Source organism: Phycodurus eques, chromosome 18 (genome assembly GCF_024500275.1).
Source record: "Phycodurus eques isolate BA_2022a chromosome 18, UOR_Pequ_1.1, whole genome shotgun sequence".
Lineage (NCBI taxonomy): Eukaryota > Metazoa > Chordata > Actinopteri > Syngnathiformes > Syngnathidae > Phycodurus > Phycodurus eques.
The window spans coordinates 11,098,883-11,114,613 of record NC_084542.1 but is presented as its reverse complement, the minus strand read 5'-3'; the positions used below and the strand labels follow the sequence as shown (position 1 = coordinate 11,114,613).

Here is a 15,731-nt window from a genome sequence, read left to right as displayed (position 1 = left end):
GTGTTCAAAGGATTCTGGGAATTTAACAGCACGTTACAGGTTACTGCTTTGTGGACCAAGCGTGTGCGTTTGTGTGTGTGTGTTTTGTGAGGAGATACAGTACCAAAAAAAAGTGGATTTTTTTTTTAAGCAAAAAATCTTCAGCAAAATATTACATTAAAAAAAATTGTCCAGTTCCAGGAACATAATTGTATTTACTCAAATTCAGCGGGGTACACCCTGGACTGGCTGCTGATCAAATATATTTGTTAAGTAGTAGCTTCAAAGGGTGTGCTTTCTGTCTATTTACAATACATTCCCTTTTGCATAAAATGAGCACGTTTACTGAGCATGCACTTGGGACGGACTTGGGAGTGATAGCACAAAGTTTGGGTGTCATTTAAGGCTAAAACGTTTTGATTTTCGCCATGATTCATTTATGAAAAAATATGATCCAATAAGTCACTGAGGTTGTAATGCCCTGCGATCCTGAACGGAGGCAGTAGGAAATGGATTGATGGGTGGATAGATGATGCAACAAGGGAACAGGTTTCTTATTACGGTAAATATTTTGATAATTTGTAGGTTAAATCACCTTTTTTTTCTGTCTCAGATTAAGGCAGAAGCGGTACCATTCTGATCATTCGTGCATCGGATATTAGCGGCTCTTCTGTTCTTCGCGGACGGTTTTAAGAGTGGCTTACAAATGTTTCTGACACAGTGCCAGCGTGTCGGCGGAACACCGCAATTGCAGTTAAAAAAATGACACCCAAATAGTGCAACACTGTTCACATAATAGCAATTTTCATGATGTGAGAGGTTTTAGAGCCAGGGGCGGCCCGAAATTAACCTGAGGTTTACGCCTTGCAATTTCATATGTAGTAAAAAACCTGGGTTAAATGTTTTGAGTTTTTTTACAACACTTCCACTTATGTTTTATTTGTTTTTACAATTACATGAAGGGTTAGATCAAATGCTTGATAGGTGGTCCTTGATCGGTTCCCCACCCCTGATTTAAGGGATCCATCTTTATTTTTATTTTTATTGTTTTGTGTCGTCACCTTGAAGGTTTATCCCCCTTTAGAAACGGAAATGGCAGCTGTTAGATGCTTGTGTGTTTGTGCTGAAGTAATGTCACGTTTGTTTTTGTCCTGACAGTATTGATCTCTTTGGCTGTCTCTGTGTTGTGTTTGTGTGGTGAACAAGGTAGACGAACTAGTGCGCGTGTTAGTGTTGTTTTCCTGGGCCCATAAAGCGGCTCGCTTTTCTCCTGGCCTGCTGGAGTTGGAGAGGATTTACGAGATGGGAAGGAAAAAGAAGGAGAGAACGTGGTCGAGAGTTAACGACGTAGTGAGGACGAGGGAAGGAAGGAGGTAATCCAGGGGAGAGTGATGGGAACAAAGATGGAAGTAATGCAGACGGAGGTTTGGACTGTCTGTGATGAGTCAACTAGCTCACCTCTCAGTGTATTAGTCACCTCACATCATGAAGGAAAATGAAACAAAGCCACATCCGTCCCTCATGTACTGTACAGACACGAGACCACTCATGCGCCGCTAGAACCGCTCTGATTTTCTGTCGTAGCTTTTTCTCCCTTTTGTGCGGCGTCGCTCCCCCTCCAGCACTCCTGCTGTCGCTCTCTCTCTCTCCATACCCCCCCCTCGCTCGGCCATGCGCACTCGCCCTCTTGCTGTAAAGCATGCGCGCGTCGTCCTGGTACGCGTGTGCCACCGCCGAGCTCATTCTGTCTCGACTCCAGGCAGAAGATGGTAAGTGGTGTTTATCATGCTGCATAGCATGGAGACTGTTTACAAGTTGCTGTTTTTTTAAGTATGCAGATAAGTGCAGTCGAGTTTGTGTTGCATGTGCAATTAGTGATGGATTTTGAACTATTACCCAAGTAGGCACGATGCTGGGTGCATTGCATGTACATAGTTTGCTTGGTAAACCAAATTTAAATACAAATCTGTGTTGTGATGATGCTAATGATGATGCCCTAAAGTGGCGGGTGGTTGATGTTTGCAGGGCCTGAGTCAGAGGAAGCAGATTGAGTAATGTAACTGTGGACCAAACCGGCTGCAGGATGATGATGATGATGATCTTTATTTTTCCGTCTTTCTAATGCAGCTCTACTGGTTTGTGTTGCTGGGCAGCACAGTGCGTGTGTCGCTGTCATGAGTTTCATGCATCAGCGTCACGGCTAGTACGGAGTTTGAGAACCAAGAAGCATGTTACGTTAATTGGAGACTAAATTGTCAATAGATGTCCATTCCAGGGTGTACATCAGCTCTCGCCCACAGTCGGCTGGGATAGGCTCCAGCTCACCCGCATCCCTAATGAGGACAAGCGATATAGTAAATAGATGGATGGATGGTTCATCGGGTCAACTTCATTTATGTAGCTTTTAATTACAAAAGAGTCAATAGATACAGAGCAGGGATGTTCAACACCCTGACACCTAATCTGTCAGTCGGTCAATTTCTACCTCACTCTCCCGATGTTTTTCACGTGGAAAAAAAAGTGTTTGTCAGTATTGTCATACAGTTGACATTATTTTTGAAGCAAAGATCATTTTGTCGAGCGTTAGCTGTAAGTCACCAATGTGACAAAATTACGAAAAAAGCAAATGAGAAATATGAAACAGAGCACTGAACCTTTTTTCTACCAATAGCAAGAATTGTTTTTTGGTAGAGCCTAATAAGGAGCGATAACATTCAATTTTCCGGTCATCAGATTCCAATGCTAACCTGTGAATACAAGAAAACTCAGCGCAGCTCTGCTTACCTACTTGCTTTAACATGATTGCCGGGGCATCGCACCTGTGGCGAATCTAGTAGGCGTATCTGCATGATAGGCCTTCAGACGACGTAGCCCCAGTGCCTGTCACTTTAAAGTGGATCTTCACCCAGCCTAGCTTATCATGTCATGGCCATGTCAGAAATGCTGTGGGGGACAGTTACTGATCTGTAAATTAGCGACATTTTACGAAATAAACACACTTTATGGGTCGGAAGGCGTTCCAGAGACGCAAGTGCTACATTTAACAGTAGTGGTTATGACAATTGTAGTTTGCAATGGTGTAAAATATAATACTGAAATCTCTTGCTATAGTGACATTTTCTGTTGTAGTGTGGGCATCCATTTGTTGTGTGTGTGTTTTTGTCATGGGATAAGCTTTTTTGGGGTTCCTTATGCTCATCATTAAGCTGATCACCCCCAATATAGCTTAAAAAAAAAGTGTCAAAGCAGCACGTGTAGGGTCCATAATTGCTTGAATCAGTTGACAAGCAAGGTAATATTGATGTTGCAGGGGAAAGTAACACAGAGATGCAGTGATAGCTTCCTCAATATGAGCTTTATCAATGCTTTTACACACGCAGGTTGTGTTTAACATCGATCCATTCGAGCTTGTTCATGCATCTCATTCTCTCTGCGTCCGTTTATGCTGAGGTCATATTCATACCTTGCAAATAATATTTATTCTTTATTCAGATTATAGAGAACATAACACATGAGACTATTTCTTGGCAAGCTGTTGGCGTTTCCTGGCATTTGTCACGTGTCTTGCCATGAGGCCAATGTGGTCGTAATATATGAATATGAATATGACCTGTTTGGCGAGCAAGCAAACGAGCATATTTGCGGGGGCATTACAAAGCTGACGTGATGCTACTTGTATAACCTGATGATTTTACACAGTTCTGCTCTTCTCCTGTGGATTTTTTGGTGTTCTTGAAACGGAAAAATGCATTTTATTTAGGGAAATAATGTTAACCTGGGAGTGGAAATATATACATCATATAGTATATCCAGTTAAGTTCACAATTATTCATAGCAAGGCCAATTTGTAGTTAAAGTGATGTTTTATGTTGGTTGGATTGGTTGATGAAGAAATTGATCATGTATAATGTACACATCGAAGTAAAATTAAACCAATAATTAAGCACATTAATCACAATTTCACAAAAAAATAAGGGCACAATTCTTAATATTGTTATAATAAAAGGCAAGTCCAACATTGGATGCGCATTAAATAATGTAGTCGCTGTGTCCGTTTTGGATCCTGACCCCACGAATTGAGAATCACAGACCTCGAGTGTTCTAATCATTTATACATTTAGAGCATTGGGTATGCAGGTACAGGTATTGAAATAGAGTAGAAAAAAAACATGGGACACAATGTAAAGTGTAATTAAAATAGTTTTAGCATTACTATTATCACCTAGCACCATGACTAACTATTCATTCAAGTGGAAAAAAAATCTCTCAATAACATTATTGAGGAAATGGTTGGTGAAATTGGTGGGCTGTGTTTTCTCCTTTTTTAAGCCAATAACATTTAAATACAGACCAAATGAAAATTAACAAAGGATATTTTTCTGTCTCTAGATTTCATTTTTTCATCTCTGCACAGAAAATCTCAAAGTGAAGCGCTTATTTGTTATTTGTCATATAAAAGGAATCATTCCAGTATCATTTTTAGGAAATGTTAGTTGCAGCAGGATGTTTTTCTTTTAAAATATTGTTAATTCGAAGGGAAAAAGAAGAATCCGGCTTTTTGTGTGCTCCTTCCCTTGTCTGGCCCATTTGGGTCAAGTTGCTTTGGGCTTCAAGTGCAAATAACGGTGTCCTCATTCATATCTGTGCACTTCAGTGACTGTGTTTTCTTACAAAAGTAAACGGATATTTTATGTACTTGTAAATGTCAGAGTGTTTTTGATGTAATTGCATCTTTATACATAGACGGTGACCGTGCACGTGTGTGTTAGCTTTGCATGTGTCTGTGCGATATTACTCACGCTGTAGCAGCTGAACCCAAACCCGCGAGGCAGGTTGGAGAGAGCGAATGGGAGGAAGTATGAATTGTGAGTGGTGAAAAAGAAAAAGAATGAGGCGCTGGAGGGATAGACAGGAAATGAAAGAGGACCGTATGAGAGCGTCTGACCAGCTGGATGGAGCGTGCTCATTGGCCATGTGGTCGTGATGGCAAGTGGGGTGAGACCGGCGAGCCTGTCAAATGTGCTGTGTTCGCTCCCACTCTCCGCCAACGCTGGCAAAGTCGCTCAGGAGCTCATTAATTTCTATTTTCTAACTTCCCTCTAATACGTTGGGACGTGGAGACAGCCATGGGAGACCCGTGATGAATCAAGGTGCTGGAGGATAAAGCCCTTGTGCCTCGTCAGCTTTGGTTCTTGGTTTGCTTGGCTTACCTGCAACTGCTGTATTTACTGTACCTCTGCCATGAAAGTACAAAGGCGAGAGGTATTCTTTTCTTTTAAAGGACAGATTTTTTAAATATCAAAAGACTCTATGTGACAATTTAAAAAAAATACTACGTGTTCTTTCTGTTCTTATAATATATGGTGTACTCGAGACAACCAAAACAGTACACCAAACCAGAAGTCTGGTGTTTGAAATTAACCTTACGTAGTACCTGGACTGAGCTGTGAGAGGCAGTCATGTGCCACAGGGCATCCCGACTGCCAGGAATGTAAAGAAGAAGTAGTAGTCGTAGTTTTAGCCGTCGTAGTCGAAGTGGTTTGGTCAAGGATTATCATCAATCGTAGTAGTAGTAGTAGTTGTCATAGTCGTCGTAGTAGTCACATTAGCAGTGCTAGCCGTGCATTTGGCACCTGGGCCTTCGGTGGGGTTTTTACCCAACTTAATCCACTTCTTAATACCGCCATTATCACGTTGCAATTATAGAAACCATCAAGGCTATACAAAAGCAATATAACAGCACGCAACTGTGCCATGGAACATAACAAAAACATCAAATATTTAAACAAAGTACATCATACTCGCCAGAGATGCTGATTATCAAATGTATTGAATGTGTCCAGATAGTAGTAGTAGTAGTAGTAGTAGTAGTAGTAGTAGTCTCTTAGAAAAAGAAAAATAATCTTCTTATCAGATAACTCCATGGCAGTGGCAATTTCTTGGCAAGTCTTCTTGTAATGTTCTATTGTGTCATTTGTATTGTGACTATATATATGTATAGAAACAATTCAACACATCGCTTTTCCATTTCTGAAGCCCAGCAACAGTGCAGCATACAGTTTCCACCTTTGCGACCAACGTCACCAACAGTCTGATTATGTGCGATGACGCTGATAGATTATCTTGTGGTGTGAGCTGTGCCAAGAGGGGATTTTTAATCTGTGGTGATTTGCGGGAAGAGAACATTTAAATGAAGCATGTGGTAAATCCACACACATTTGCTAGATGTTTATCCAGATTTTTCTGTTTTTTTGTAGTTAGGTTAACGACTTCCTGATGATTTTCCGCCAGTGTCATTTTATCTGAGCTTGACGGGGACAATTTGACAACTCACAGCATTTTAATTTGGGGGAGAGCGATTCTTATCTCCTTGACAGCACCATTTTATTAAAGCAATTTGTTATGTAATCTAAAATGCGACTGTCATAATGAAAGCGTTGGTTTTAACAAATTGCTTTCGTAATAATTCAAAATGAGTTTGCCGTCTGCGGCAGCTATTATTTTGTTGGAAGTAGAGATTGTCAGGTTTTCAAGAAGGTGGTTTATGAGACTAGCAGATGCCTTGCAGAAGCCTTTTTATTTCTTTATTTTTTAAATTAAATGTCACTTAGCACCTGTCATGAACGTACAATCTGTCACTAAATGGTGATAGGAGTGTGAGCTGTCCAGCAATATTTATACTACAGAGCCGTATGTTGTTGGTTGTGGGTTTTTTTTTCTTTAGACCAAACTTGGCACATTTTCTCTATCATGAATAGATGAAGTAAAATGATGATTCTAAATCTCTGGTTTACCAAGATAGAGACATAGAATGTCCATAGACTCACATGATTTATAGAATAATTTTTGGAACCGAATTGTGTGAAGGCTGAAGAGCGTCACACGCATTATTTTGTACCAAAATTCTTTATTTTTATTATTTCGCCCACTTTTTTGTCCTTTCACTCGTTTTACATTGCTCAAACTATTCAAACCATTCAAAGTGCCAAATATTAACAAAATTCAGGACATTCAGGGATGTATTTTTCACATTCCAAAAATGTCCAGTTTTCCCACAATTCCAAAACTTCCTTAGGGAAAAAAAACCCATTCAAGTTTCAATTCAAGTGGCCTTAATCAAAAAGCCATTTGACTTGGACATACTATCACGTATTCACACCATTCAAACGTCTAATATTATCATCAACGTCCAGGCTACTATTCTTTACATTCCAAAACTTTCCTCTAAAAGTTTCCTCTAATTGCATATTTAACAAGTAAATTCCCAAATGAAAACATATTTTATTCTACGTCTTTACCTACCTCCCCCTCCATGAGTCAAACCATTCCAACTACAAGTCTCACATTCAACGACTCGATTCTTTCCAGCATTTGAGTTCAGCATCAGTTCTTCAGCATTCCCACAAATTTCTACACAAATATCATTATCTATTATACTTATTGTAGTTTGAATTATATATTTATATTTATTACTTGTTTCTTTTCTTTACTAATTATATGTAATTATGTATGCATGTATTTATTTGAAATTAAGGCTCCACTAAAGCTGTGAACATTTACTATGATGGTGATTTGAAACTTGAAGCCAACATAGTGAATAGTTTGTGTTTTAAATAAAAATAAAAATTGCCTCATCGTCAGGTTTGCCCAAGCACAGCAAACAACTCTGAATGGTAACGTTAGCACCAACGCTAGAGCTTCCTGGCTGGTACGCTAATATTACAGACACGCTAACGTGTGTGATCCAGGGTGGCTATATACCCCGATAGAAGGCTTGATAATTATTTCAGTGATTTTAAGTAACGTTAGTACATCAACTACTCACAAAATGTTAGGGATATTCAGCTTGCGGGTGAAATTTCAAGTTGAACCTGAAGTGCACTCGACCTTTACCAGTGAACTTAATTTGACCTTCCAACTGTTCAGCGTTTCACTACAACTTGCTGTCCTGCAACAGCAAGAAGCTGAATGTCAAAATTCACAACAGGTATCTGATCCATGAATCGACAAATGCATTTCCTGGTTCAAATAGAATTGGTATTTAAACGGTCCTCTTCATCATGCTGTTCCCATTCTGACATTACGAGACCAAAACGACACCTAACAACTGATCAATTGAGAGGCTTCAAACAGGAAGTGGCCCCCGAACTTCGTGTCGCCGAGTGTCACCGGCAGGTTGCAACAGAGAGTCCAGTCTAAGCATAGAAGCGGACATCAGTGGAAATTTTCATATTTCATAGTTTACAGGTAAAGGTTTTGTTCAGGTTTATTGTGCGACTTTAATTGCACATGAGACATGGTGGGAATTGGATGTAAAACATGTTGGGCGTGAGACCCTCGTTCCGCTCCTACCTGCTGTCCTGACCTGACCTCCTCTATCCTATCTCTTTTCCTGTCCTGTCCAGTCTGTCGCACACTTGGCTGCCTTGGCCCATCTGAGACAGTCACACAGAGACTGATTATCCCTCCTGAAAGACGGGGGGGTTGTTGGCGCTCCTCACTGTACACGTCAGTCTCTGTCTGCCTCTGTCCCCACCTGCTAAACCCGCCTTTGGGTCCGTTAACCCTCTTTCTCTTCTCCCCCTCCTTTTTTTTTTGTGTCGCACCAGGCGCGGCTCCCCTCCTGTTCATCTACCCTAAGCATTGCTGAGGTACTCCTGCATGTGTTCGGATGCATCGTTACGGGGCTTCATCATCTCTAATCTCCTTCTCCAAGCTCACATCTGCCTGGCATGAGTTTTTTTTCCTATCCTCTCCTTCAGTCCTCAACTGTGTATGCTGTCCTGCTTGTTTGTTGACTTTCCATTAGTGTGACTGTTCCTCTTTTGTTTTTGTGTGGAGACAATATTAAATCTCCTTCTGGCCGCTTTCTGGTACAATCTAACTTGCCTTGTTCTCCGCCCTTTCACAGCTTCCAACTAAACATTCAGTGGGTCCTTGGTTTATGATGGTCCTGATGTACAAAATTTCAAGGTTACAAGCGGCGCTAAAAAAAATTGGTTCGTGCAGCGGCAGGAAACTACATGATCACGTGGCACAAGAAGACACACTCAGTTAGCGTCATAGTTATTCTTTTTCATTTGATTGTTAAATGGCGGGCAGTACATATTGGTACCTAGGCCTTCACTGGGGAATTACCCGACGAAATCCACCTCCGAATATCACGTCAGAATTACAGAAATCATCAAACTCTACCAAAAAAATAAAACACGCAAAATAACGGCACGCAACTGTGCCACGTACATCATCTGGAACAGTTCAGAGTGCAACAACATGACAAAAATATCAAATGTAAATTAAATAAATTATACTGTACTTATCAGAAATTGTGATTATTAAATGTAGAGTATTAATGTGTGCAGATGACTACAGACATGATTTCCAAGCTGAAATTGGCTTGCTCTGGCCAACCAATCAGAGGTTGGAAAAAGGCTGATGTTATTTTGGGCCAGCTACCTGGTCCTCTGAGGCAAATTTGAAATCTGATTGGTTAAGGAAAAATTCGCATTGCTAATAGTCAAAATTACATTGGCCAGCACTACGGATTCTGAAGTCCCTGAGCAGATTAGATTGACATGGCAGCACATAGAGGTTGAAATCTGATTTGAATAATAAAAACCCAACATACATGTACTGAAAGCAGTGCAGCCAAGGGACACATTACAAAATGAAAAGACTAGACTGTTGGGAATAAATTATTAAAATGTCATGGAAAAATTTTTTCGAATTGAAAATGTAGATCAGTACTTCTAAATTGTGTTTGGAGAAGGCTTTGCTGGCCCTCACCGCTTGCCAATGGTTAGCGTACGTCAGCGCGTACAAATTCGGGTTACGTCGCCGCCACAGGAACCAAACTCCGTCATAAACCGAGGGCTGCCTGTACATCCATCCACAGCACATCTCGAACCTCGGGAATTAAGTTAAATGATGTTTGAATGTTGACTATCGCTTGAACAAAGTGACTTTCTCACGTGTGCACACTCCGCTCTCTCAAAGCCAAAGAGCAGCTCGGTGCCAGTGCCGGAAGTGTTTAGCAGCTCGTCAGTGCGTATGACTCTGGCCTGAGGCCTGGTGATTGTGATCCGTAGCTGATAAAGGCACTCCTGTGACAAAACACTTGTCCAATATAGTATCACAATGCATTGATTTTCTGTTGTCGCGCGATAAGGAGACTTTGGATCCAACCGAGTTTAGAATTTAATTACTTTGCTATCACAGGCACTATGTGTTCAGCTATGAATAATGGTTGATAATGGCAAAATTGATTTAATGAACAAAAACACAGAAAAATTGCTTACATTGCGGTTAAGCAGAACATTGTATAAAATGTTGTGCACTCTATTATGTTATACAGCAGTGCACTCCAAAAACAGCAATATACCATTCATAAAATGCTATTTCACTATGATTTAGAACCTGTTTGGGATTTGGGTTGTGGCGTGTAGCTATCATGGTACAGAATTCCAATTCAGCAATTCCTCTGAGGAAGAACACAATTCATTCCAGCATGCTGGTTGACCCCCAATTTGTTCAGATCTGGAAATGGTCAAAATAGAAATAATCCATTGCAAGGTCGCCGTTGTCAAACCTTTTATGACTATATAAGCATTTTTAATTGACTACCAATGTAAACATGAGCTATCCACTGGTACCATAGCTATTATAGCTACAATAAAACACACTCCGCTGAAAGTTTATTTAGAAATGACAGCACATATCCGCAACCCGAGTGAGGATAAGCGGTTTGGAAAATGGATGGATGGATGGACAGCACATATGGTGACAATGGTCTTTTCCGCTTTAAATATCAGTCTCCTTCACATAGATTTGAGTGTATATTATTATTCCTCTTCTGTTAAAAAGTTAACCTTTGTTGAGGCTGCTACTTGTTCCCCCAAAAAATAAAATAAGAAAACAGAGTTAAGCCTTTGTCGCTGACTGACCTGAGGTCTTGTTTGATATCATGCAAAGCGTCGGTTTGAACTCGCTCTCTCAAATTTGTGGGACTCTAGAGGCGTATTTTTCCGGAGAATTTTGGTCAAATTCTGAATTTTACAACTTCGAGTGTGATCAACATTAGGAAAAGGACATTTTCAGGAACCCAAATATCTATTAGTTTTATTTTGTTTGTTTTTGAATGAAATCTTGTGAGCGCATACTCTCCATCTTCTCCCGTGCGGCCAATCATAGAACATGTTGTCTGACACAAATGCAGTCCCAAATGAGCCCCCGCTTGCACACGGTCAAGCCAAGAAACACGATCCTGGTTCTGTTTGCGGTGGTGTGGTGCTTATTATTGGCGACTGGTTCGCCATCATTTTTTTGTATTCTTCCTGATTTTAATGGAGGTTGTACGGTATGTTCAGTATATGTACGCCCGTGTTTTAAAAAGCAGCCCGTGTGTTCAACTTTATATCAGAGTAGCAGGTATTGTATGTTGTCAAGGCCGCAAGCGGTCATGCACGCTTGTCCCCTGCTTGTCTGTGTGTGATCGTGTTTGTGGCATGAAGGTGAGTGACTATCATGTGGCTTCCCCCAGGCCTCACGGAGAGAATTCAGGGCTCACCTGGATGAGGTCATCACGCTCAAGTCAAGGTACTCTACCTTGGACCAGGTAAACCCGCTAACCTTCTACCAAACTCTTATCCAATCGACCGGCATGCAGGCCACCGGCATCCCACATAGTGCCTGACCATGCTCATAACACGCACTGATGCAGCATTTAGCATCTCCAATGGGGGAAATCCACTGCTGAATTTGTAAGTTAGCTCATTTACAAAGAAATTAAGTATCTAATTTAGTTGTTCATTGACTTTGGTAGACAGAATGTCAGTCAAGATCATCTCCCGTGGTTGTAACATGAGCAGCTTTACTGTACTTTCACCTGCTGTTAACATGTGATCTGGAGGTGTTGTTATTGAGTTTTCGCATCCAGATGCGCAAGTTAACACGAGGTTTAAATCGAGAGTTTTTCACAATACACATCACAGAGGGAGGTGTGTGTTTTCACTGGTGATACACATGGCAATTTAGTCAACAGGAATTGCAAGAAAAAGTTCAAAAAATGCAGCCCTTTATATAGATTATTTTTTTCTCAAAGCTGTCATGTGCATCTCTACCTTTCGTGGTCAACAACACTCCTTCCCAGGGCCTGTCATTACAAATACACTACATGGACAAAAGTATTTGGACTATGATGTTATTCCACACCAAATTCATCCAAACATGTCCTTACAGAACTTGTTTTGTGTGCGGGGCCGAAACACAATAGATATCAGAATTGTCAAAGATTTCCTGGTAAGATAAAGAATTTAGTTAGACCTGATGCCCCTTTTCCACAGAACGGTATCAACTCGCTATTGCTGCTTTTCTATTACTAGCATGGTCTATTTCCAAGCCGAGCATATAGGTGACAAAAACCACTGCTGGTTACCCAGATATGACCAAAATAAACACGCATGCTTTTGGTGACTTAGCCCATTGTTATGGCTTAGCTCTGAACGATGCAGTATTAAATGCATATATACTATATATTTCTATTTTCTTGCTGCCCTGTCTCCTCTGAAATAAAATGTCTCCTCACTGGAGATAGTAGGGGAGACCGTCTTCTGCTGTTCGTTAGCGTGTATCGTTCCACAGTTTCCTGCCTTAGTCCTACTAATAAGCAGAGTAGAGCTAAGCCGAGCCAGTCTTGCACAGTGGAAAAGCAGCATAACGGTTATTTATCAATACATTGCTCAAAATCTGATCATTTTGTCCATATGGTGTATCTCTCCTCGTACTCATTTACTTTCATTCATCTCACATCACCATTAGGTTGCTGTCCTTTCTGCAGATGCTGAGTGCATCAAGCATCTCTTCTGTCCTATAGTTTAGTTTGAGTTGTTTCCCCACCCGCGCTGTTGCTTCCACTCCCCGGGGTGGACAACTTGGCTGCATATTGTTCACAGTAGACACGTTCTACCCTCCATCGCGCCGTCTCTGGAGACGAGGCCGCTTCGAAAGAGCGCTTCCTGTATTGTCACACATAGGCCTCCTCTTCCTCACGAGCAAACAGATAAATTCCCCCTTTTTTTGCATAATGTGTTGAACAGCCCCTTTAATTTTGTGCTGAGCTTAGCACTGCGGCGGTTACATCTCATTTCCTGCAGCGTCTCCTCACTCGGATGGTTATTAACGCTATCGATTTCCTGTGGAGCCTGGCCCACCCCCATCTCGCTGACCTGGCCGCGCTCGCTGTTTTGTATTCTACAAGGAGGCTGTAAAGGGCAAATCTGAAGAAGAAATAGTTAATGGCGCCCGGTATTGAAGGTCGAAAGTCTTTAGCCACCGTTGGGCTATTTCTGCAGCAACGATTGAGGTTGACATGTTGAGGGATTAGTGTTTGTGTGCACATGTGTACCTTAGCATTACAAAAACAAAAACACTGCAACATCCCATGAATACAGGGTACAGGACCTGAGCATTGTCTCAATCAAATATCTGCTTCCAGTGATTTGTATTCATATTTTGCTCACTTGTTCACTGCTTTTTGTGTGTGTGCATGATGTGTGCGTGTGTTCACATTTGCATCTCCACTATCTTTTCTGACACTTTATTGAACTGTATGCCAGATATCATGTGGAGGGCTGCTGGGTAAATTTGAAACAAGCGTGGAAGTCGTCCTTTTTTTTGTTCCTCCTCTCTTCACGTCCAACATCACATCGTCACAACAACACGCCATATTCGACCACTGTGTTCATTGTCATATGCAAACTGTCTTCCCCCTTTCATGACTCTCGGTTTCCGCAGTTTTCTCTACAGTGCTTTTGTTTTCTTTGTTTGTTTCATCACATCACTCGTGCACTGAGGTTTCTTGACGTAGTCCAGCCGCAGGATTGACTTTCTGATACCACAAGGGATTTATGAAGTTGCTTGCTAGAGTAGATCTTATAGTGAGTCTGTTTCCGATGCAATTGCTCCATGTTGTCGCCGTGGAGCGCAACGTGTGTGACCATGTCTATAGCTGTCAACAGTTAGTTTTCATACGTGCTTCTTCTTAGTGTTTGGAAATTTGATCTGTGTGTCGCTTTTAACGTTTTTAGCTCCCCCAAATCCTCCTTCCATTCACTGTCTCCTCACTCTTTGCGGACTGTGCTGGTAAGACTTAAAAATAAACAACAACGGGAGATATTAGCATTAAACTGGTAAATAAGTATCATGAACTTAGGTATATGTCAGTGTAGTGACAGTTGGACGAGTGGGAGTTCATAAATACACTGCAATTACTATAAATTTCATACATACATTCTTCTTAAACGTGCTCTCGAGATGTTTTGGTAGCGTTTAATGGAAAATAGTCATTGTTTCAAAAATATTGAGAAACCTTTACAGGAGGTTCTCAGTTTATGACGAAGTTCCATTTCCATTCCATTCCCAACTTTGTACGTAAATCAGAACAAGATGTAGTCGGTAATCTCTAACCTACACCAGCGCGATAGTAAAGTCATTATGTCAGTAAATATGTGTATGAAAAATACTCCTAGGGTATTATTATAACGCAATCAAATGAAACACAGTATTACTGGCAGTTACTAAGCATCCCTTCTTCCTGTGCTGCGTGACGTATTCTCAATCCCTGCATAAACAAATTCAATACACGCTGTTCATAACTTCAAAAGTGTAGTTAAAAACTTACTTTAAAAAAAACAAAAAAAAAAGGGTATGTATGTTTTTGGGGGGGGGGGGGGGGGGGTCATTGTGTAAATGAAAAATGCTTCGCCACGTTCGCACATTTTCCGGGGGGGGCGGGGGCATCTGTTTGAGGATGCAGGATTTATTTAATTGGGGCATGGTGGAATAATCATTTTGTCTCTGCTACGCTGGCATCGCTTTGCACCTGGTTTGCACTTGCCTTTCAGATGCGCTATTAAAAGTGTAAAATCAGCCAGCGCATTTTGTATCAGCTTCCATCATTTACGTTATACAATTAAGTTTACGCCCGTTTTTGCACTCCCAAACCTTGAATAAATCAGGCCCAAAATTTGTGTGTGCACGGTAGGCTACATTGTGGTCATCTGCGGCCATTGTATTTCTAGTTGAAATAATGAACTATTTACTGTATTAAATAATCGCTAAGCACTGTTCTAATTATTACATGACGCGCCACACGTGAGCAGTCAAGCCGCCCAGTCCAGCCCACTCCTCCGTCTCCTTCTTCCTACCTTCACTCCTTCATCTTTGTTGCTCCTGCTATAGGGTTGAACCGTCTGTCTGCCTGTCCGTCTGTCTGTGTGTCCATCTGCCTGTCTGTGTGTGGCGCTGCGGTTGCCGGGACAGATGCACTGATGCCTGTGATTCGATGCTTTATCTCCACTAGCTCCAGTGTAGGTTGGAGGGGCTTAAAGATGATCGCAGGAGGACCTTCAGCTCTCGAGTAACTATCCCGCCCCCACCCGCCCCGCTGCCCTTTGCCTCACCCTCCTGCGAGGAGCGCGCAAAACAAACGCCCCGCTCTGTGTGCCCTCTTTTTTTTTTTTACTCTCTCTCTCTCACTATTCCTTCTTTCGTTTTCCCTCTGTTGTCCTGCACCAACCCTCCTCCTCCTCTTCCTTGTTCTCATTCTGTCAGTTCCTTCTTTTCTCTCCATGCAAAGTCTGTCTGTCTCTTTGTTCGCTTTGTCCATCTGTCTCCGCGGTTAACATGAGTCCGCTTTCACTACCAATGTCTGCTGTGTTGGATGTCTGTCAAGTAGATGCCATCAGGTCGCTCTA

The 15,731-nt window shown here is 41.5% G+C and overlaps 1 protein-coding gene across 7 annotated transcripts in view; it reads left to right on the top strand.

Moving 5' to 3' along the window:
* The window catches only part of gphnb (gephyrin b), a 129,366-nt gene that overhangs the window by 95,650 nt on the left and 17,985 nt on the right, over window positions 1-15,731 (top strand). For 6 of the 7 annotated variants that reach the window (XM_061705174.1, XM_061705173.1, XM_061705172.1 and 3 more), the window contains exons 11-13: window positions 8,589-8,630; window positions 11,519-11,593; window positions 15,338-15,394. The exons of the other annotated variant lie outside the window; for it this stretch is intronic. In XM_061705174.1, the coding sequence (XP_061561158.1) occupies window positions 8,589-8,630; window positions 11,519-11,593; window positions 15,338-15,394 (174 nt within the window). The remainder of the gene's footprint in view (window positions 1-8,588; window positions 8,631-11,518; window positions 11,594-15,337; window positions 15,395-15,731) is intronic. 7 annotated transcript variants of the gene reach the window in all.